The 21,266-nt window shown below is 38.4% G+C and overlaps 2 protein-coding genes across 2 annotated transcripts in view; both read left to right on the forward strand.

Moving 5' to 3' along the window:
- col7a1 (collagen, type VII, alpha 1) overlaps window positions 1-21,266 on the forward strand; it is a 67,140-nt gene that overhangs the window by 38,292 nt on the left and 7,582 nt on the right. Inside the window, exons 48-81 of the mRNA XM_016515898.1 lie at window positions 409-444; window positions 548-592; window positions 685-720; window positions 829-864; window positions 958-993; window positions 1,758-1,829; window positions 2,097-2,156; window positions 2,347-2,382; window positions 2,506-2,586; window positions 3,020-3,055; window positions 3,139-3,183; window positions 3,268-3,339; window positions 3,828-3,872; window positions 3,976-4,011; window positions 4,120-4,161; window positions 4,248-4,328; window positions 4,406-4,441; window positions 4,750-4,785; window positions 7,337-7,417; window positions 7,505-7,540; window positions 7,661-7,732; window positions 7,840-7,884; window positions 8,586-8,621; window positions 8,717-8,752; window positions 15,633-15,641; window positions 17,031-17,090; window positions 18,656-18,700; window positions 18,789-18,824; window positions 18,915-19,010; window positions 19,162-19,287; window positions 19,445-19,516; window positions 19,645-19,680; window positions 20,696-20,755; window positions 20,844-20,888. Of these exons, the coding sequence (XP_016371384.1) occupies window positions 409-444; window positions 548-592; window positions 685-720; window positions 829-864; window positions 958-993; window positions 1,758-1,829; window positions 2,097-2,156; window positions 2,347-2,382; window positions 2,506-2,586; window positions 3,020-3,055; window positions 3,139-3,183; window positions 3,268-3,339; window positions 3,828-3,872; window positions 3,976-4,011; window positions 4,120-4,161; window positions 4,248-4,328; window positions 4,406-4,441; window positions 4,750-4,785; window positions 7,337-7,417; window positions 7,505-7,540; window positions 7,661-7,732; window positions 7,840-7,884; window positions 8,586-8,621; window positions 8,717-8,752; window positions 15,633-15,641; window positions 17,031-17,090; window positions 18,656-18,700; window positions 18,789-18,824; window positions 18,915-19,010; window positions 19,162-19,287; window positions 19,445-19,516; window positions 19,645-19,680; window positions 20,696-20,755; window positions 20,844-20,888 (1,758 nt within the window). The remainder of the gene's footprint in view (window positions 1-408; window positions 445-547; window positions 593-684; window positions 721-828; window positions 865-957; window positions 994-1,757; window positions 1,830-2,096; window positions 2,157-2,346; window positions 2,383-2,505; window positions 2,587-3,019; window positions 3,056-3,138; window positions 3,184-3,267; window positions 3,340-3,827; window positions 3,873-3,975; window positions 4,012-4,119; window positions 4,162-4,247; window positions 4,329-4,405; window positions 4,442-4,749; window positions 4,786-7,336; window positions 7,418-7,504; window positions 7,541-7,660; window positions 7,733-7,839; window positions 7,885-8,585; window positions 8,622-8,716; window positions 8,753-15,632; window positions 15,642-17,030; window positions 17,091-18,655; window positions 18,701-18,788; window positions 18,825-18,914; window positions 19,011-19,161; window positions 19,288-19,444; window positions 19,517-19,644; window positions 19,681-20,695; window positions 20,756-20,843; window positions 20,889-21,266) is intronic.
- On the forward strand, window positions 13,032-14,057 carry LOC107711041 (collagen alpha-1(I) chain-like). Its single transcript, XM_016515949.1, has 5 exons — window positions 13,032-13,139; window positions 13,324-13,356; window positions 13,490-13,552; window positions 13,901-13,936; window positions 14,009-14,057. Exons 1-5 carry the CDS (start codon window positions 13,041-13,043, stop codon window positions 14,024-14,026), a joined length of 249 nt encoding a protein of 82 aa, XP_016371435.1. The 5' UTR covers window positions 13,032-13,040; the 3' UTR covers window positions 14,027-14,057.

The raw sequence follows: 21,266 nt of genomic DNA on the forward strand, positions 1-21,266 counted from the left end.
TCACACGTCTTGTGGAGCGCTTTCAGAGTATGCATTTATTTGTCAGTTGAACTGTTTGGAAACGGAGCGTAAATGTGGAAGTCCTTCAAAGATTTCTTATCCTGTTGCGCCCTCTATAGGACCAGCGACTAGTCGACGTCAAGCTTAAAGCATCATGGCAGAGCACTGAAGTCGACTAGTCGATTAGTCGGTGCAACCCCTAGTCTATGCATGATCGGAAGCCTCTCTTTATAAATGTTTCTAGATTTGTACTATATCCCTTGTGCTCTTTAGTGTTCCCCAGGCTTATTTCGAAGCATTTTAAGGTGTTTAAGCAATTTTTAACAAAGATTTTACAAAAATTTAGCTATTTAAATGAGTTTGATTTCATTTTGATATCATCCTTTGTATAATTCTGATGTTTTTTAGGGAGACAGAGGCCTTTCAGGTCCAGCAGGAGACAAGGTGAGCCCTTAAGCTACAGTACATAAAGCATTGATATATATTCTTATTAGAGAGCTGTGGGTTATGCTGTGCTTGTTTGTGTCTGGTTTTGTTTGTATGCTAGGGAGATAAAGGTTCAGCAGGCCCCCCTGGACCTCAAGGACTGAGGGTGAGTGGCTGCACAAGCCATGATAAGTCACAAGACATGTGAATATGCATGAGTGTACATGCGTGCTGTAAATTATTTATATGTGCCTTCAGGGATTTCCAGGGAGTAGTGGCCTTTCTGGAGAAAAGGTAAGTTAAGATTTCAGCATTATTTTCAAATATCTACTTTATTTTGTACTGTAATTTTATTAATTAATGAATTTATTCATTTATTTATGTGTCTCTGTCTGCTTTAAGGGTGCTGAGGGTGGAAAAGGGCAACCAGGAAGCTGTGTAAGACCAGAATAGTAATGTTTTTAAATTCATATGAACATTTCATTTCATTTGTAATGGTCCTCTTGACATTTTTCCCTGTGGCTTTTTTAGGACTGTCAAGGTTCATTTGGGAAGAAAGGAGAGCGGGTATGACTTTTGAGAACAATGCGGAGACTCTGTCTATGTCAGATAACAGTATTTCTGTTTTATTCTTATGTTAAGTCCTTTTTTATATTAACATTCAAATGGTACAAACCCACTCAAATCAGATTTTTACTGCTGAAGTTCCATTCAAAAGGCCCCCCTGGACCTCAAGGACTGAGGGTGAGTGGCTGCACAAGCCATGATAAGTCACAAGACATGTGAATATGCATGAGTGTACATGCGTGCTGTAAATTATTTATATGTGCCTTCAGGGATTTCCAGGGAGTAGTGGCCTTTCTGGAGAAAAGGTAAGTTAAGATTTCAGCATTATTTTCAAATATCTACTTTATTTTGTACTGTAATTTTATTAATTAATGAATTTATTCATTTATTTATGTGTCTCTGTCTGCTTTAAGGGTGCTGAGGGTGGAAAAGGGCAACCAGGAAGCTGTGTAAGACCAGAATAGTAATGTTTTTAAATTCATATGAACATTTCATTTCATTTGTAATGGTCCTCTTGACATTTTTCCCTGTGGCTTTTTTAGGACTGTCAAGGTTCATTTGGGAAGAAAGGAGAGCGGGTATGACTTTTGAGAACAATGCGGAGACTCTGTCTATGTCAGATAACAGTATTTCTGTTTTATTCTTATGTTAAGTCCTTTTTTATATTAACATTCAAATGGTACAAACCCACTCAAATCAGATTTTTACTGCTGAAGTTCCATTCAAAAATTCAACTATTTTAACTCTTCCTTTTCTTCCTATAGGGTGAAAGGGGCCTCCCAGGTCCTGATGGCGGTAAAGGTATTGAAGGAGATGCAGGACAAAAAGGGGAAAGAGTGAGTTTTGTGAATGAATGAAGGTGTTCATCTGGGAAATGTCTGACTGGATGTGATAGTGAGGACATTTTAAAATAGAAATTACACTTACACTTTCACATTGAGTTTACAAGTTTATCACACATACTTGTGAAATAAAAGCTTTTATTATTATTATTATTATTATTATTATTATGCAGAATTTTTAAAATAATTTATAAGATTGATTTCAAGGTACATCTGAAATTGTGAAACCGTATGATTGGAACTTTCTAATCTATCCCACAGGGTGCCCCTGGAGCAGGACAGCCTGGCCAACCTGGACCTAAAGGGGACCAGGGTGATCAGGTAAGTTTGTCTTCATACACTATATAAACTAGATTTGCATTTCCAGATGAAAATGCCAGAGTTTATAAGGCAGTAGAAGTATTAAGGTAAAGCTTCAGTTTTAGGCTTTGGTTTTACATAATTGAAATACAGAATCAGCTACTGTTGTATAAATCATAATATTTAACATACTGCTTATTTATTTAAACAGGGTCTCACTGGATTGTCTGGAAAACCTGGTTTGAAGGTAAAGTAAAAACTTTCTCTCTCACTCCAGTGACTCCAGAGCATATGTTCATGCAAATGACTCAGCATTAGCCTGAATAAGTTGTCATACATTGCACCCTGTCTTTTCTCTGTGTGACTCTAGGGCAGTCAAGGTGACCCGGGGGAGAGAGGGGAGGCAGGAAGTCCTGGTCCACAGGGGCCCATGGGTCCCAGAGGGAAGGATGTGAGAGTCTGCACCCATTTGTACATGAACTAAAACTACTAAAAGCTGCTTCTAACAACTTCATCTGCAACTAATGCTCATCAACTAACATTTTTGTTAGGCATAAGTGTGTCACCCTTAACATATCAGGTGTTTTGAAAGTTAGCTCTTTCTACTTTAGCCTTATAAATAATCTGCTTTGGTAATGAGATTTATTCAGTGCTTTTTAAAAAAACATTTAACTCTTTCTTGTTTTTCTTCTAACATCTTTCTTTCTTACTGAAGTAACAAGTAGTCAAGGTAATCCTTGTCTTCAGATTCTGCTCCACACTTGCTTAAAGCTACTGTATTTGTACATCATTCATGACATTGTAATTATTTTAGTGAATAATTAACATAGCTAAGATACAGTAACTATTGTCAGGAAGTCTGATCTGTTATTTTGTTTCTGTAGGGACTAAACGGAGACAAAGGAGAGGATGGCATTCCAGTGAGTTTTTTTTCATCATTCCTGTATTTGTGATAATGTTTGTGTTTTGTATGTAATTTTGCTCTGTTTCTCTTGTCTCTAAGGGCGAATCAGGGTTGGCGGGTAAACCAGGGGAGAGAGGTCTAAGAGTGAGTACACAGATTTGTTATCTGATGCTGCGAATCATTGTGCTATTCCAGCTACATCCTAACAGTGGTGTTTTAATATTCCAGGGACTGCCAGGTCAACTAGGTCAACCTGGGCTAAAAGGAGACACGGGTGATCCAGGGGAAGATGGAAGAAATGTAAGACATATAGCTACCTAAATGTATTTCAGCAGAATTTTGAATGAAAGAAATTATGAAAGAACTAAATGAAATTATGTTAATACAAGGTACAACATTAAAGCACAAGGAATATGACTATCAATAGAATAGATATTACAATAGATTAATAGTGAAACAGGAATATTTAGATCCTCATTTTGTCAGCAAATATAATTTATTTTTACATCCTTTATTTGTAGTTGCTATGAAATTATATATGGTTCATTGTATATAACGACCTGCAATCTTAAGAGCTCAACATATTGAAATCCAGGCCCATAACCCCAAAACTAATGTTTTTTTTGGATAATGAATTTATTGGATAACACAACCATGTAGTTAAAAAAACCCACCTTGCCTTTAAATAAAACAACACCGGATCAACGCTGCAAGGTATTTAGGACTATTGGTTTAGATTATTGTGTTATTTTTGTCTAGTCATGTGATCAGTGATTTGCTCTGTGCAGGGTACCCCAGGTCCCACCGGACCAAGAGGCCCAAAGGGAGAACAGGTGAAATATCAGAAACTTCTCACTCAACACATTCACTCATGTTTGGACCTCCACACAAGCACTGAAATTGTCATCTAACTATCTTTATTTTGGGTCATTACAGGGAATACAAGGTCCCCCTGGGCCACCTGGTGATGTGGTATGTTTTTAAGTCATTATTGTCTCACTGTACTTTTTTTTCTACACCTCCTGTTTATTTAAATAACCTGTTGTTTTTTAACTCTTTTGAATTTGTTCATTCTCTTAGACATCTGGAGAGAAACAACTGAAAGGTGACAGAGGAGAAAAGGTACAGTAAAATGTTCATTGTGTTTAAATTCCGTCTATCATGCATATTCTGGTTTTGTTATTGTGATACCCTTGTTTTAACACCAGGGAGAGGCAGGTGACCCAGGGGAGCACGGGGCTAAGGGTCCAAAGGGTGAACCAGGAGCTTCAGGCCCGCCAGGACCAAGCGTAAGTCCATATGGTGATCAGACAGTATGTGTAACTGGGAGTAATGTGATTTGTATCTCAACCTATTTGTTTTTTAGGGTCCTGAGGGGCCGCGTGGGCTATCAGGAGCCAGAGTAAGAACCTCCTACTGCTTTTGTGCCTTTTAGCTATTTAGACATTTCTTTGATCTGTATGTGTATCGGTTTGTGTCTTTCTCTATGGCCGCAAACACACTGACTATAAATGTAGTGATATACTTAATCCCATTCAAACACACAGTTATTTAGGACAGTGGCAACCATATTATAAAACTGAATTCATTTCATTCTAAACATTCAGATGACTGATTTCTCATGAATTCTCCACTGTAGTACGACACCAGGGGTCATTATTTTTAATAGCAGATTGTACATCTCATTCTGCTCTCTGTTTTTTTTTCTAGGGTGACCAAGGCGATAGGGGCAGTCCAGGAGACAAGGTAAGAGAGCCAGTTTTCTTGGTTTACTGTGGGGCGTCACACTCAATTTTTTTGAGCCCATTAACATGACCACAAGACATGAAATACAAAACATATTTAGCACAACAAACATTTTTAAAAACATTGTTAAAAATCAGCTTTGTTTGAGTGACAGATTCTGACAGGAAGTTGTATTAGCCTAAAGATTAAGGAACTGCACTACTTAATGCAAAGGTTGAAGAATCAGTTTTATATTTGGGTGGTATTCTTTCGGCACCTCACGATTCGATTAAATTTTGATTCAGGGAATCATGATGCAATTACTAAACAATATTTGATGCATACATTTTTCAACAGTGCCTTTTAGCCCCAGATCATTTTAAATAAATCATGCATTAGACCTAGAGCCTTTCCGACATATGTGGAAGCTTTGGGTTGCTTAAGGGTTCTCTGTTAGAATTGACAGATGTGAACAGGCTGTTGTTTCTCCAGCTCCAGATGGATACATGAAATGTTTTTTTAATGTCATGTTTCTGAAAGTTTAATTTGAGTGTGGCATATTTGTTTTTACAACACTTGTTTTACAGAAAGAAAAAAAAAACAGAAAAAAAACTAAATTAAAATTCTTATTATGATTATTGTTCGTTTTTATTATTTGTTCATTGACAGTTTTCTGGTAATGATTTTTTTCCTAGCTAATAACTATGATCAGTATCTAGCTTAATCACCGTTGAGCAAAACATTTACCCAAAAGCTTCTAAATAATGAAACTGGGCTTACAATCTTTGTATTTGTATATGTATATAATATACTAAATCTAATATGCTGATATGGTGTTTAAAGGGGTCATATGATGCGATTTCAATTTTTCCTTTCTCTTTGGAGTGTTACAAGCTCTTGGTGCATAAAGAAGATCTGTAAAGTTGCATAGACTAAAGTCTCAAATCCAAAGAGATATTCTATATAAAAGTTAAGAGTCAGATGAATAGAAGATTCAGAAGAACAGCATTTATTTGAAACAGATTTTTTGTGACAATGTCAAAATCTTTACTGTCACTTTTGATCAATATATACTAATAAAGTATTCATAAAGTAAAGTTAATTAATAAAGTATTAATTTACTTAAAAAATAGTTAAATAGTAGTGTATATTGTAAGTCTTTTTTAATGAGAAGCAAGTGCGAAGTACTGTCAATTACTTTTTGAATGAGGCATCTATAAAATAAGCAGCTTCCTTAAACATCTCTTCAAAAGCAGGTGTAAGCACCCCTGCAAAAATCATTCTATTTTAGAGTGCAGCAATGACAATATTTTGAAAGTGAGTGTCATACAGCGGTAGACAGCTGAAAAATGGCTAAAATGGTACACTGGCTGCAGTAATCAGTGTAAAGTATAAATATAACGCTTAGTCATGGATCTCTCTATACTGCAGAAGCTGTGACACACTTCATTATGTCAGGTTTGTTTTACCTCTTGGGGTTTTAAATAGCAGGTCTCACCAGAGCTGCAATTCTTTGTTATTGGCTGTCTGCAAGACTGTGTAGCGAATCAGCTCATGGGGAAATATGAATAATTAATCATAACTAGTTATAATTAATTATAAATATTTAGATCCGCTGTAGATATTTACTTGACCTCTCAGGGTCAACTGTCTGTCAATTCTAAGAACGTTAATTTCCTGGTTAAGGGAAATAACTTTCTTACTGTACAACTCTACACAGAGCCTGTAGCATAAATCTGCAGTTATGAGCAAACAATGACCAACGTCAAGTGTGATACAAGTAAGACTTTATTAACTACATAAACACTTAAACTAGTCCAACATACTACATAAACACTTAAACTAGTCCAACATGCCATTAGGTCGTAAATGGATCTGGTCTAGCAGAGGTGTCGTGGTTGCCATGGGTACCAGGGGGGGGGCCTGGTGTCGTTGCAGACATCCTGGCATCCAGTTTATTGGGTGAGGGGACTGTGACGATTTGTTAATCTAATGAATAACTGATTTGTTAAATCAAATGAAAAATTGTGTGTTTGATTGGTCCAGACGCTACAACTGTTTGATCTTTGTTTAACATTTGTGCTACAGAATTGAAACAAGGCTTTGTTTCGTAGTGGGAGGAAATGAGAAAACAAGATCTCAGTGATGTCTCGAGGAATATTGTAAACCATGTTGTGGCTTTCTGCTTCCTGTCAGAGAGACGTATAGCCAATTAGTTTATATCTGACCTTTGTATACTTATACCAGTCCTCATCTAATTTATCCTTTTGATCTCTGTTCCTTTCATAATCATTGTGTAGGTTTCTTCATTGATTTTATTACATTAATTAAGCTGATGACTGCTGCTTTTTGCATGCATATGTGTGATGCTGTCAGAAAGGTGTTATTAGTGACAAAGATTGGATCTGTCAGTCAACCCATTCTCATTATTATTCATTTAAATTGGTGACGACCCAATGCTGAGAAAATGGAAACTGATTTTTGACAGTGATGTTGACTGTTTTTTGTGTATGTGTGTGTCACAGACTAGTTAATATTGATTGTTTCTGTATATGTGCGCATGCGTGTGCAGGGAGAAAGAGGAGCGGCTGGTTTGGATGGACGACCCAGTCAGGATGGGAAACCTGGGCCGCCTGGAACTCCTGGATTACGGGTCAGATTACTTCAGTCCTTGCATCAGCTTCATATTCAAAGAATCTAATCAATCTAAATCTTGCTGTAAATGTTTTTGGTTTTGTAGGGTGACCCAGGAAAACAAGGGGATCCTGGAAGAGATGTGAGTACTCCAGTCTCTCCATATGTCAAATAATTTGTTTGTTGCATCATGATGTTGCCACTGTTTGCTGCAACAAATCAATCCAGTTTTTAATCTGTTTAACATTTAATTGTTCCCTAGGGCTTGGCTGGACTAAGAGGGCCTCAGGGACCTCCAGGACCACCTGGGCCCCCAGGAGCTAATGGCACACCTGTGAGTAATAACACAGCTTAATCTATGGAAACCATTTATCCATACAAATTCACATACTGGAGCATAAACACGTTATCACATCAATATAATGTTATGCTTTATTCCAGGGTAAAGCAGGGGAGGATGGGAAACCAGGACTGCCTGGAAAACCTGTAAGTACTGATGTAATCTTAATGAAAACCCAACATCCTTTCAGAAACCTTTGTTGATATACTGTATATCAGTAGCATGTGTTAATTTCCAAGCCAGCACTTAAATCCTGAGGCTTTTCTTTTGTTATCAAGGCTCAATCTAGAATGCAGCATGCAAACTCTCGTTGCAGTTTAGTAACCACACCACAGCCCTTGTCCCCCATAAATGAGACGATTAAACCATCCTGCTGATAATAAATCACCCTCTTAGCAGCCTAATGAGCTTTCAGTGGGAGGTAACTCTGCCTAATAAATGCTTTATAGTTAAAATATGTGAGGAGTTTCAGTCAGCCGTGTACTAATGTTCGGTTAACCTGACTCAGATAGATAATGCCGCTGGAGCTGAGCTTACGCAAAACGCGCTTGTCCTGCAGTTTCTTCTGATTTACTGATCACAGCCCTGAACCAGCTGTGGTAATTGCAGGAGCTATATTGGGCTGGATGGCACCCGTCGTATATCTGTAATACGAGGCTGCGTGTCGCACGAAGCGTTTAGAAGAGAAATTACTGCTTGAATGAGTCGCACAAAATTACAAGAGTTCTCATACCAAAACAGGAAGAGCTGATTACAGGAAGTCTTGATTACAGAAATTATGAAAACGCGCCTCGCACTCATCCAGATGTCTGTGTTTAATACCTAATTTTCTATCAAACTTTTTCAGGGCGAGGATGGTGTGCCAGGAGAGGATGGTCGAAAGGTAATATAACACCTATTGCTGAAAGCTTGTGTATTATTGCATTGTAATTTTTGATAATTAGCCTCTGATCAAATCTGGTTATGTCTTATTTGCAGGGAGATAAAGGAGAGTCGGGGGCCGCTGGAAGAGATGTGAGTCTCTTGTCTTTATCTTCCTGATCATCCTGTTCTCACTCTCTTCCTGCCTTTCACAACACAAGACAAGTCCATCACAGCTGGGGAGAAAAAGGAGATGTCGGACCTAGAGGCCCTCCAGGAGCAGATGTGAGTTAAAATCGTGCATATGTCCAACAGAGTGGTCTCTGGTAGTTTAATAGTTGGATGAGTAGTGTGTTATGGTACATGAAGATCATGCAAAAACTCATTGGGCACTGACCATGGTGCTGAAATGTATTTCTGGTTAGAATACATCAGTCAACTCTATATTTCTTTCTTGTCTCATCCTCTCCCCTTCTTTCTTTTTTAAACCTTGTTCTTTCTTCCTTGCATACTGGCATTCAGGGTGTAAGGGGTTATCCGGGTGAACGAGGTGTGAAAGGAGAGCAGGGTGAGAAAGGGCCTGCTGGCCCACAGGGTCCTCCAGGCAGGGCAATTGGAGAAAGAGGCCCAGAAGGTCCACCAGGACAGGCAGGTGAACCCGGAAAACCAGGAATACCAGGAGTACCAGGACGTGCGGGTGAACTTGGAGAAGCTGGCAGACCTGGGGACAAGGTAAAGAGAATAAGAGCATTGGTATTTTGTTACTATAGCTGTTTTATGTCTTTTAGGAGATAAAGAGCTGATTAAAGAAAGCACTTGATATAAAGTTATTGTAGAAATTAGATTAAACTTTGTCTTTGTTGCAGGGGGAAAAAGGGGAGAAAGGGGACAGAGGGCCAGCTGTAAGTACCATTACTATAATTCATGCATGCTCACGCAAGATCCAAAATTAACTTGCCTATATTGCTAATGGCAGTTGAATTAAAAAAATGCTCCAGCAAAATTAAATAAATAAATAAATACATTTATTTTGCTGGTGCATTTTCTTTCATAATGTATGTATAAAGTGTAATTTCCGACGACAGAATTTTGCTCGCATATGGTGCTTGGTGTGTGTTCAAACTCTACTTTCTTGTTTTCATATGGAATAAATCTTCTCTTTTTTAGGGTCCGGCTGGATTGCCTGGCCTAGGGGGGCCTCCAGGACCAAAGGTAAAACAAAATAAAGCTCACATTTGTAGTGCACTAAGGGAAGTTGAGAATTGAATTTTGTCAATTTTGTGTGTACTAACATATTGAGCATGTGTGTGTGTGTGTGTGTGTGTGTGTGTGTGTGTGTGTTTTTAAGGGGGATTCTGTCTCTGCTCAGAGTGGTTTGCCTGGTCCAAGGGGTCTTCCAGGCCCCCAAGGTATCAGAGGAGATGCTGGTCCAGTAGGACCTCCTGGGCCTACAGGAGAGAGGGTGAGGGTTCTGAAACATTTATCAGAGAAAATTCTTACATTTCTTAAATTTGGGGACGGAAACACAAGAATTGCAATATAGCATAATGTGACAATTTAACTTTAAAAGGCTGTGATTTCATTGAAGAAATCTGAGCACTACACCTTTCAAAGTCAGGTGTTGCTGCTTTGTGTACTGAGATTACCGTGGAAACCGCTATATTTCTGTAGTTCTGAAAGTGCCTCCTGCTGGCAGAGAATAAATGTGCGTTTTCAAAAAGCCAGTCTGCTGTTTTTGTTCAGACCAAAGCAAAAATCTACCCGTATTTTTATGCAGCAAACACGAAGAGTTGTAAATGTGAACTGGTGGAGATAAGATATATTTCTTATTAAATTAAAGGGGTCATATGATGCTGCTAAAAAGAACAGTATTTGGTTGATTCATAGTAATTGTTCGAATTAATATAATAATTGATACTTTTGACTTTTGAATCACTTTTCTTATGAATAGTTTAAAGGCTAAAATGTTTTTATAAAACTTTTTGTGAAAACCGTTATCTGAACTGTAAATTGTGCTTTTTACAGTCATTTTACAGTTTAACATATTACCATAGACATTGCCCTACCCTGCTCATATGGTAATAATTTTATCTGTGTAGGTCTTAAAAAGGTCTTAAAAAGTCTTAAATTTGATTTAAATAATCCTGCAGATACACTGTTTATATGTGTGGCAGCATGCTACCTTATAGGTTTGTGACCTTAGTTGACGATCTGATCTGTGATGTGTCCCTCTCACAGGGCTACACGGGTTCTCGTGGGGAGAAGGGAGACAAAGGAGCCAGTGGAGAAAGTGGAAAAGATGGCTCCCCAGTGAGTATACCCTTTTACTGGCCTCAACTGGCAATAGAACTTAGTCTCTATTCATTTAATTTTACAATAAAACTGGTACTTTTATCTTAGGGAAGTCCAGGAGAGCCAGGAAAACCAGGGCCGGATGGGAAGCCGGTGAGAAACAAATTTCAGTTGCTATGTTGCCAGTTTATTATTAAAATAAATTTTAATTGCTCTTTGTCTAATTAATGTTGATGTTATTGTTTGATGTGTGCTAAGGCAAGCATCATTATTAGTTTTGCTCATACTTATTAGATAGATACACTAAATATTAAACTTTGGTGTGTAACTTATCCTGCACCATTTGTAGATAGTGTGGCTTGTTGTGGAGAATTGTGCTGTTACTTTTTTAAGTGATGTGACAGTTTTTGTCTGGTGGACGATAAAACAGGCAAAAAAAATTCACACAAACTGAAACTGTATATGATACTGAGGGACCTGTTACTTATCTATGAACCAGAATGTCCTTAACACAGGCAGGCATCTCCTTCCGATGATGCCTAATGCATTCCTATGATATAACAGTCATGCACATTGGTCTACTGTAATTACAACAAACCAAAGTAAGATGACCAGAGAATGGTGAGTCCCACAAATATTGCTCTCAGTTAAGAGCCTGGTAATGTTTTGTGAACAATGCAGAACTTTAAAACCAGATTAAAGTTTAAGTTTAGATTGCCTTTCATCACTTACAGTGATAGATAAGTCAAGTCATATGGTATTGTAGTAGCAATACAGTATGAAAACATGTTGTCACTCATGAAATGGAGATGAAAAGAGAGTTTAGCATTAGTGGGGAGGAGGAGAGTTTTGACTCCCACTCACATATTTATTTATTGTCCTCTGGAGCAGGGTTTGAAGGGACCGGCCGGTCCGCCAGGCCTACCTGTGAGTAACATCATCCTAAAACGGCAGCCTCTCTTGGGCTTGCCATTGTAGGAAAGCCTGGGGATTTGATGCGGGTACTAGGCCTTGCTGTGAGCACTAGCTGACTTCCTTTGCTTGAGGCTCCATAGATAAACAACACAGAAGTAACAATGCAGCACAGCTTCTATCCGCTAACCACTCTGTCTCCCCTTTTGCTCCTCCACTCCTTTTTGTAATCCCACTTCCTTCAACTTCTAATTCCACTCCACTTGAAATTTGGACCATCACACCTCTGCTCTCTCTACACTTCCTGTCCCTCCATCCCTTCCTTCTTCTCTCTAGGGCTTGCCTGGGTTCCCAGGAGTGCTGGGCAGACCGGTAGGTTTTCTGTGGCTGAGATAGTAGACTGCTTTGCTAATATTGGGAAGGGGGCCGTCCTTGTCTCTGTATGTTTGTGTGTGTGTACTGTATTTGTGCATTCATGTATGTCTGTTAGATATTTGAGTGAGTTTGGAAGTATATATTTTGTTTTATGTCTCTGTGAGCAATGTGAATGTAAGATTTATACACTACCATTCAAAAGTTTGGGGTCAGTAAGGGTTTTTTTTTTTTTTGAAAGAAATAATACTTTTATTTAGCAAGGATGTATTAAGTTGTACAAAAGTGACAATAAATACATTGCAAAATATTTCTATTCAAATAAGTTCTGTTCTTTTGAACTTTATATTCATCAGAGCACAACTGTTTTACCATTGATAATAAAAATAAATGTTTCTTGAGCACCAAATCAGCACATTAGAATGATTTCTGAAGGATCATGTGACACTTAAGACTGGATAATTCAGGTTTGCCATCACAGGAATAAATTACATTTTCAAATACAGTAAAATAGAAAACGATTTAAATTATTTCAAATTGTAATAATATTCACAATATTTTTGATCAAATAAATGCAGCCTTGGTTTGTGTAAGATATTTCTTTCAAAAATATTTGATAAATCTTACCGACCCCAAACTTTTGAACAGTAGTATATGTGTCCAGTGTTTGTACAGTCTTTGTCAAAAGTACAGTATACAGTATGTCTGTCCGTTCAGAGCTTGTTTGTGCTGTTTATATGTGCATGTGTGTATCTGTGTGCTTTATATTTGTATCAGCCTGCTATTCATACCAAATGTGTATTTTGAACAGGGGAATCCAGGAGAACCAGGAATAAGAGGACCAACTGTATGTATATTCAGTTTAATGTACATACTCAAATTAAAAATCATTTTTCTAACCTTTGGTTTGATATTTCAGGGACCGATGGGTGGAAATGGACCCCCAGGGGCTCCTGGTGTGAAGGTTAATGCTGCATTATTTGACATGGACCCTATAATTTTATTCATTAGCAGTCATTTTAAATCAACCATAACAGCATGAAAGTTATTTTGCCCCTATTTGTGTCCTGATTTCCTTTGGTATTGCAGATGCAAATAACATATAAAATGTGTGTGTATATGTTCACATGTTTGTGTGTCATGTTTAGGGTGACCAAGGAGAACCAGGCATTGGAGTTCAAGTAAGTTTTCTAGCTGAGTAGCGATGAACACTTTGCTTCAGGCGATTTGATACACAGCAATGTGTTTTTGGAGTTACATAACTAACCCACCAGAGTTTACTCACTCTTCAATCTTTCCTCTTCATTCTTTAAGGGCCCTCCTGGACCTCAGGGCAACAGAGGGTTACCTGGACCTCCAGGCACTCCAGGAGCAATAGTAAGATAAAAATGCAATATTGGAGTCATTCTAACAGCTCATAGGAGTCTGACCTCTGTCTCTCCACAGAGGTCATTAGACAATCTTTGCAGCTTCAGCTTAGAGCCTCTTCACATGCTCTGTTTCTCTGTGCCTTATTTATCCTTGACTCTTGTAGTCTTCAATTTGCCCTTACATTTCAGAAAGCAAAATGTTTTTCCTCCTTGCGTATTTCAGCACTTTAATATCAGTGTACTGTTGATGTTCAATAGATCCTGTGTGTTTTATATATACATATTGTTCTTATAGATAAGGGTGATTTATATTTGTCTGAGTAGGGATGAATGCAGCACTTTCTAATGTTTGCAGGGACCAGAAGGATCTCCAGGGCTTCCAGGACAAGTGGTGAGTAAATATACATACCAGACCAACATATATTACAGAGCATTTAAAATTATGAAAAATCCTCTATTACAGTTTTTCCTCTTCAACTAATTGGAGGCATGCGTGGTTGAATGTTCGATCAACAAAAGACAAAAAGTGTCAGCTGTGTGAGAGCACTTGGCTTTGGATTTGAAAAGCAATATAACTGTTTCACAGTGCAGTCAGAACTGCTTCTATGAGGTGCGAGAAAGATTGAAACTGAACCGCAATTCACTTTCTCGGATGGACACACTTGATCTCGGTCGGGTGTTTGGTGCTGTTTCAGGCACAATCCAATTATGATATTGTGATGCGCATGTATTCAGACCTAGTTTATATGAAGTGCCTCTCTATTCTCCTGTTCTTTTGCTAATACATATACATAAACATTTAATAAGCTATATAGAGTATATGTATATACATACACACACACACACAAATGTACATACTTATAAATAAATAAATATATATGTATATATAAATATATATAACAATATAGGTACCCACACACACACACACACACACACATATCTGCTGTTTATACATTCTCTCTGAGATTTAGAGCATGCATAAGCCTACTTAAGTGTATTTTTACTTGATTAATTGTCATAATTAATTGTGGATGAGTTGTTTACCGATCTAGTTCAAAATTATAGCCTAATTGAAGATTAGCTAGCAAATATCATTGCACATAGCAATCATAGCAACAGTTAGTATTCTAGTGGCAAAAATATTTTTTGTGTATGTGATGCATTCAGTTGCTCTCAACTTCAAAACACTCTTTGAAACTGTATTTTTTCAGTGTTCACATAAACAATGTTATCAACAGATTTTCTGTTCTTAAAGGTTTGTATCAGAATATAGATTTTTTTTTTACTCTTTTTTTTATTGATAAACAGAACATAACACTTAGATATAATGTATTGATTAATAAATAAACTAACGCTGGCAGCTGTTTCTTGCAACAAATGTTGACATTAGTATCTGATTCTAACAATAAGAGAAAAAGTAGAAGGAAAAATTTAATAAAAAAACATTTCAAGGAATACACAATATTCAGTTACTTTATCTGCAGGATTCATATATTACCATGCTCAGAAATGGATTTTGTTTGTATTTGTGATAAGTGATAATGTAAACTGTTTTTTGCTGACAATGTGACTATGAGGCATGGCACTTGTTTGAGTAACAAGGTTATCTTTGATTAACATGATGGCATAAACAGGGAGAGGGGGGCAAGCCTGGGGTCCCAGGGAGAGACGGTGTTCCAGGGAAAGATGGCCTGCCAGGGTTATCTGGGAAACAGGTGAGTGATCATATGCCCTTGACATTTACAACGATGTGTGTTCATTTCATTATCTTCTGCATCTTTTTTCATGCTCTCTTTGCTTCTTTCTTTTCTTCCCTACTTAACCGCTCTCTCTGTCTTATTATTACTCTCTGTCACTTTCTTTAAGGGTATCGCCGGACCCATTGGCCCCCCAGGATTAAAAGGAGAGCAGGGAGACAGCGGTCCACCAGGAAAGGTACGTCCATATGTCCATCTGCATGTGTGGATTTGTACGTAATGTGTAGTTTGACTGACACTATGCTTTTAATTCCCAACGCGCTCAATTTATCTCTCTCCCTTTATTTCCACTGTGTTCTGCAGTCTGTCACCGGACCCCCTGGAACGAAGGGTGAGATGGTGAGTTGTTGCCATGGTTACATCATAGCGAACACTGTGTGAAGATCAATCTGTCTCACCTGCATGACAGATAATCTCATTTGAAGAAATCGTAATGTTAGAGCAGCATGTACGTGAGCTCTTCAATAGATCTTCTTTCAGTGTTGTCATACTCAAATGCCAACTGAGGAGCGGCACAAAGTATTAAAGTAAATCGCGTGAAGTGAAGACTTTAATTTGTTCAATCGAAGTAGAGAGGCTCTATTTTATTTGACTTTAATATTTTATGACTGTTAAGGATAAAATACCTTAGGTATGTATTTTTCATACTGAGTTTAGACATTTTTTGACAGTCTCTGTGTATTTTCCATCTGGTTTGCGTTAACTTCTTGGTTATTGTGTTTGCTACCTGAATTGTTTGCCAACACAAAGAGGTTTAATGTATTTCATAACACAAACCATGTAAAGCCAGTAATTATGATAATTTCCACAAGATACATGCAATGATAACAGATTTTTATCTGAAGTTTATCCACCAACAACAGTAGGCTCACCTCAAATGCTTTATTTAGACAGCATTACAAATCAAATAACACACATTCATGTTCAGAAGAATTAATAATATCTCTTTAACAAAAATTCAAGCTACCTATTTCTGCTTTGAATGCCTTGCTTTATAGATTTCTAAGTGCATTACTATAAATGTGGTTTTTGTTTATTGTCTGTGATCATTGACAGCATGCCACTAAGCTTTAACAATCATTTAATGTGCCTTTGTGTGTCTGATTAATAGATTTAGCTCTATGTAGCTGTACTTTAAACCAAATGATACAGTGAGTAAACTTTATGTGCAAACTTTATGACCCTCTTTTTCAGCATTCTGCCAGCTCTCTGACACAAATCCTGTGTAATTGTGCCTTATTGTGTGTGAGTTTATTTAGATATTGGCACTGATGTGCTCCATATATATATTTACCACATTTATCAACAAAACTATGACAGGACAGGGACAGGGAAGTAAACTATTGTGGCCCATTGCACATTAAATGCCACAGGCAAAATCCATCACCTGCTTTCACTGTACAGCTGAATACTTCCAGGAGTAACTAATCTGTCAAGAGATGTCATCCACAGTTTCGCCAATGATGGAATCTTTATAATATCTGAAAAATACGTACAGCATGTTCTCAGAAATGTTCAGTATTTCCTGAAAATACATGAACGGAATAAACAGAACTGAAGCACACAGGCAGTCAATGCATCCATCCATTTGGTACAGTACCAGTTCTCCTGAGGGAAATGGATGGCTTATCTGCACTTACATAGATTGTAGATAATGGGCCATAGATTTGTTATTTCTGACATGAATATACCACATTATTAACTCATATATAACCATGATTGTTTAAGGGTCCTACTGGTCTGACATTGCCAGGTACCGCTGGAGAAAGAGGCCTTCCTGGATCACCGGTGAGTTTCACTCATTTTCAGAATCAAAAGAGCTTTATTACCAAGTATGTTTACACACACAAGGAATTTGACTTGACGACAGGAGCTTCCAGTGTAGAAGAAAGTACAAACATAGTGCAGACATACATAGGAATAACACAGTAGGGATGTAATATAACACTAGTATAATAAAATAAAATACACATTTTTATAATGTACTATATACAGAAATAGAAGTATAGGAAAAAATGTAATTGTTTAGATAAATGTGCAGATATGTTATTTACAAAGTGTGCAGTTTAATATAAATATAGCTATGTTAGTTGTGATGGACGATGTATAATTATGAAAGATTAATTGTTCAGGCTGAATATAGCCTGCGGGAAAAAACTGTTCTTGTGCCTGGCTGTTCTGGTGGTCAGTGCGCTGTAGTGCCGACCAGAAGGCAACTGTTGGAAGAGAGAGTGGGCTGGGTGTGAGGGGTCCAAGGTGATTTTTGTAGCCCTTTTTTCTCACTCTGGAGATGTAAAGATCTTGGAGGCTGGGCAGAGGGACACCAATAATCCTCTCAGCAGTCCTGACTGTCCGTTGTAGTCTCTTGATGTCTGATTTGGTAGCTGAACCAAACCAGACAGTTATGGATGAACACAGGACAGACTCAATGATAGCAGAGTAGAACTGTTTCAGCAGCTCCTGTGGCAGGTTGAATTTCCTCAGCTGGCGAAGGAAGTACAACCTCTGCTGGGCCTTTTTTGCAATGGAGTCTATGTGAGTGTCCCACTTCAGGTCCTGAGAGATAGTGGTGCCCAGGAACCTGAATGACTCAACTGCAGTCACAGTGCTGTCCATGATGGTGAGTGGGGGGAGTGCAGGGGGTTTTCTCCTGAAGTCCACGATCATCTCCACAGTTTTGAGCGTGTTAAGCTCCAGGTTGTTAAGACTGCACCAGACAGCCAGCTCTTTAACCTCCTGTCTGTAAGCAGACTCGTCTCCATCCTTGATGAGGCCGATGACTGTAGTGTCGTCTGCGAACTTCAGGAGCTTGACAGAGGGGTCTTTAGAGGTGCAGTCATTCGTGTAGAGAGAGAAGAGCAGTGGGGAGAGTACACATCCCTGGGGAGCGCCAGTGCTGATGGTGATAGTCCTGGATGTGAGTTTGCCCAGCCTCACTAGCTGCTGCATGTCTGTCAGGAAGCTGGTGATCCACTGACAGATGGAGGTGGGCACGGAGAGCTGGGTCAGTTTGTCTGAGAGAAGGTCAGGCCATGATGGTATTGAAGGCCGAACTGAAGTCTACAAATAGGATCCTTGCGTAATTCCCAGGTCTGTCGAGGTGTTGCAGGATGTAATTAAGCATCGATTTTGCTTATTTATTTGAGCTTCTGTCCAGTACATTCCAATACATTTCTGAGGTTTATATTTGTTGATCTGCATGTATTTATTTATGCCCCATTATTTGTTCCCACAGTTTGCCGTCATATTCCGGCATCAGCTTTCCTTCATCATTAATGTCATTAGTAGAAGTAATGCTGAATTCACATTTCATACACATATAGATTTTTTTGTGTGGCTGTTTTGTGTTTTAGGGTCCAAAAGGAGACAAAGGGCCAGCGGGAATCAAAGGAGAAAGAGTGAGTAGTGTTATTATGAGAAGAGTGCCCACAAACAAGGCAATGCTCAATGTGTAGAAATAGATTTGAAAGTGTTATTTACTCACAGGGTGCTGCGGGTGATCCTGGAGATCCTGGTGAGAATGTGAGTACCTGCAGTAACTTCAGAGGCAGAACTGCCAGCACTCCATTATAATATATGCATCATTAAAAGACTTTCACATTCATTGTTCAGGGATTGAGAGGACCACCAGGGCCCAAAGGAGTCAAAGGAGAGGCAGGTGTGGGAATGCCTGGGCCTCAAGGACAACCTGGACCCATTGGCTTAAAGGTATTTGATTCATTTTATTGTTACAGAACTGTTGCTAACAGACCTCTAGCCCTAAGTGTAAACTTTGGCATGTAACTCATCTCATATTGTTTCTGTGGCAAGCATGAAGATCTAGTTTGTATAATAAATTAAAGTTTTTAATCTTTTGTAGGGGGACTCTGGTTTACCAGGTCCTCCGGGCCCTCCTGGACCACGTGGAGTGGATGGCACGCCAGGACTGGCAGGGCAGAGAGGTGAAGCAGGTCAGCCAGGACCCCCTGGACCCCCAGGAGACAGGGTTCGTAGAGTCACTGCACATACAAAAACAAATGTACACTAAAAACAACACGTTTAGAATTACTACATAAAGAAAAGGTTTAAATGCCATCATAGACAAAAACATTTGCTGAATTTGGCTGCATCCAATGATTGTAATTCCTCTTGGTGCTTGTAAGGGTCTACAAGGATTCATTGGCAAAGCGGGAAACCCAGGAACACCAGGAGCTGCTGGGCCCCCAGGACCCTCTGTAAGCCACAGACATGTTAAAATCAAATAATTGTGTATAAGTATTTGCATTAAGGTGTTTTTTATAGCAAGTATAACTGTGTGTCTCTCCCTCAGTGGTATTCAATGATGTCTTTATCTTCATATTAGGGTACTGCGGGCCTTGCAGGACTGAAGGGCGATAAGGTAAGTGATGTGTTGCTTGCAGGACTTACAATTTTTTAAAAATTTAACAGCACAGTCAAAAAAGTAATGCGCAAGTAGGCATGAGAGAATGGAGCTTTTATGCCAGAAATCAGGAACACTGTGTGAGTCATGACAAAGGATTTTCCCTTCTGATAAACCAAATAAAATATTTTCAGTTAATTTGACCAGCTGCAGAAAATAAATAAATAAATAAAGTTATATTTTACAACAGTAAAATTACAATACTAATATTTATGGTTGTCTTAATTTCTTTGCATTCAATCATTAAGGCATAGAGCTTCCATTTTTGTGGAAAATCCCTCATAGACCTTAAGGTTTACTCTGAAGTACGTCATGCGAAATATGTACATAATTCTCTCATAGTCTTTGCAGTTTTTACTGGCATTTGACACCTACCTAACAAGTGTTAATTTATTCATGAGCTTCAATCGGTTCAGTCGCACTGGTGCATCAAATTTTTTTCACAGTCATTTACGGTCGCAAAGGTGACTAATATTCGCACTGTAGAGCCCTGGCTTGTTGTATATTTTTAGGGCTGTTCAGTCATGTTTCAGCATATTATGTATAGTATATAGTTTACAAATCTGAAATATGGATTTTTTTTCTCCATTTAAACCTGAAAACAACTGCATATTGTGCCCAAGTGCATATTGTCACTAAACCAAAATACAGATATACCAAATAGTAAGGCATTCTGAAATTCATGCTGATTAACCTTTTTACTTAAACTTGTTATACTAATTATATAATTTGTAATTAAAGGTAGAAAAATACAAGATAATTTTTGAGATTTAAAATTGGTTTTAAACTTTTAGGACCAATTTATTTGTGTTTATTTTGGAAATAAGGAAGCCAGTCTAAAAAGCTAAAACTTTGAAACCAGTGTGTCTCTGTGCAGTCAGAGCTGTTCAGTAAGGTTTTATTGGACAAAAATGAAGTGCACTGCGTGAGACAGAGTTATTACCCTTTTTCTCTCTTTTTCCTCCACATTCAGGGTGAAATTGGTGTAGGAGTGCCAGGTTTAAGAGGAGAGCGAGGAGACCCAGGGCCTCGGGTAATGTCCAAAATCACTCCATCGCTTGTTCATTTGTTTGTATGCATATCAGATTGTGATGATGTGTGTATCTGTCTAATTTTTGTAGGGAGAAGAAGGTCGGGCTGGAACAGATGGAGAGAGAGGCCTTACTGTAAATATACTCCTACTTTCCGTTTACAACATTCTGCATTTACTCATTATTTTTTACCCCACCACATCCTGTTTTCTGCACATATTGATGTCAGTAAGGCAGTAACAGTCAGTCTCTCTTGATGGGTGTCATTGATCTGAGCCCTCGTCTAGATGTGGAAAGGCTGATGCAGGCAGAGGTAGCTGTACGAACACTGTATTCGTCACACTTTATATTCAGGGCTATGATGTGTTCGTCTCCCACTTGCTGCAATTTCAAAACCATTATGAGTCAAGGCCTCTTGCAGAGCTGCACGTCTTCTATCTACAAAATGCATACAAATGCTCAGGCAAATAAGATTTCTCCTCTACTCAACTGTCTGTCCCACTGACAGGGTCC

The sequence above is a fragment of the Sinocyclocheilus rhinocerous genome, unplaced genomic scaffold, assembly GCF_001515625.1.
Source record: "Sinocyclocheilus rhinocerous isolate Xijiao unplaced genomic scaffold, SAMN03320098_v1.1 scaffold85, whole genome shotgun sequence".
Lineage (NCBI taxonomy): Eukaryota > Metazoa > Chordata > Actinopteri > Cypriniformes > Cyprinidae > Sinocyclocheilus > Sinocyclocheilus rhinocerous.

Coding starts and splice junctions, on each gene's coding strand:
- LOC107711041 (XM_016515949.1), top strand. CDS start 13,041: ATGTACATACTCAAATTAAAAATCATTTTTCTAACCTTTGGTTTGATA. Junction 13,140..13,323: donor CAGGGGCTCCTGGTGTGAAG/GTTAATGCTGCA, acceptor TGTCATGTTTAG/GGTGACCAAGGAGAACCAGG. Junction 13,357..13,489: donor AACCAGGCATTGGAGTTCAA/GTAAGTTTTCTA, acceptor TCATTCTTTAAG/GGCCCTCCTGGACCTCAGGG.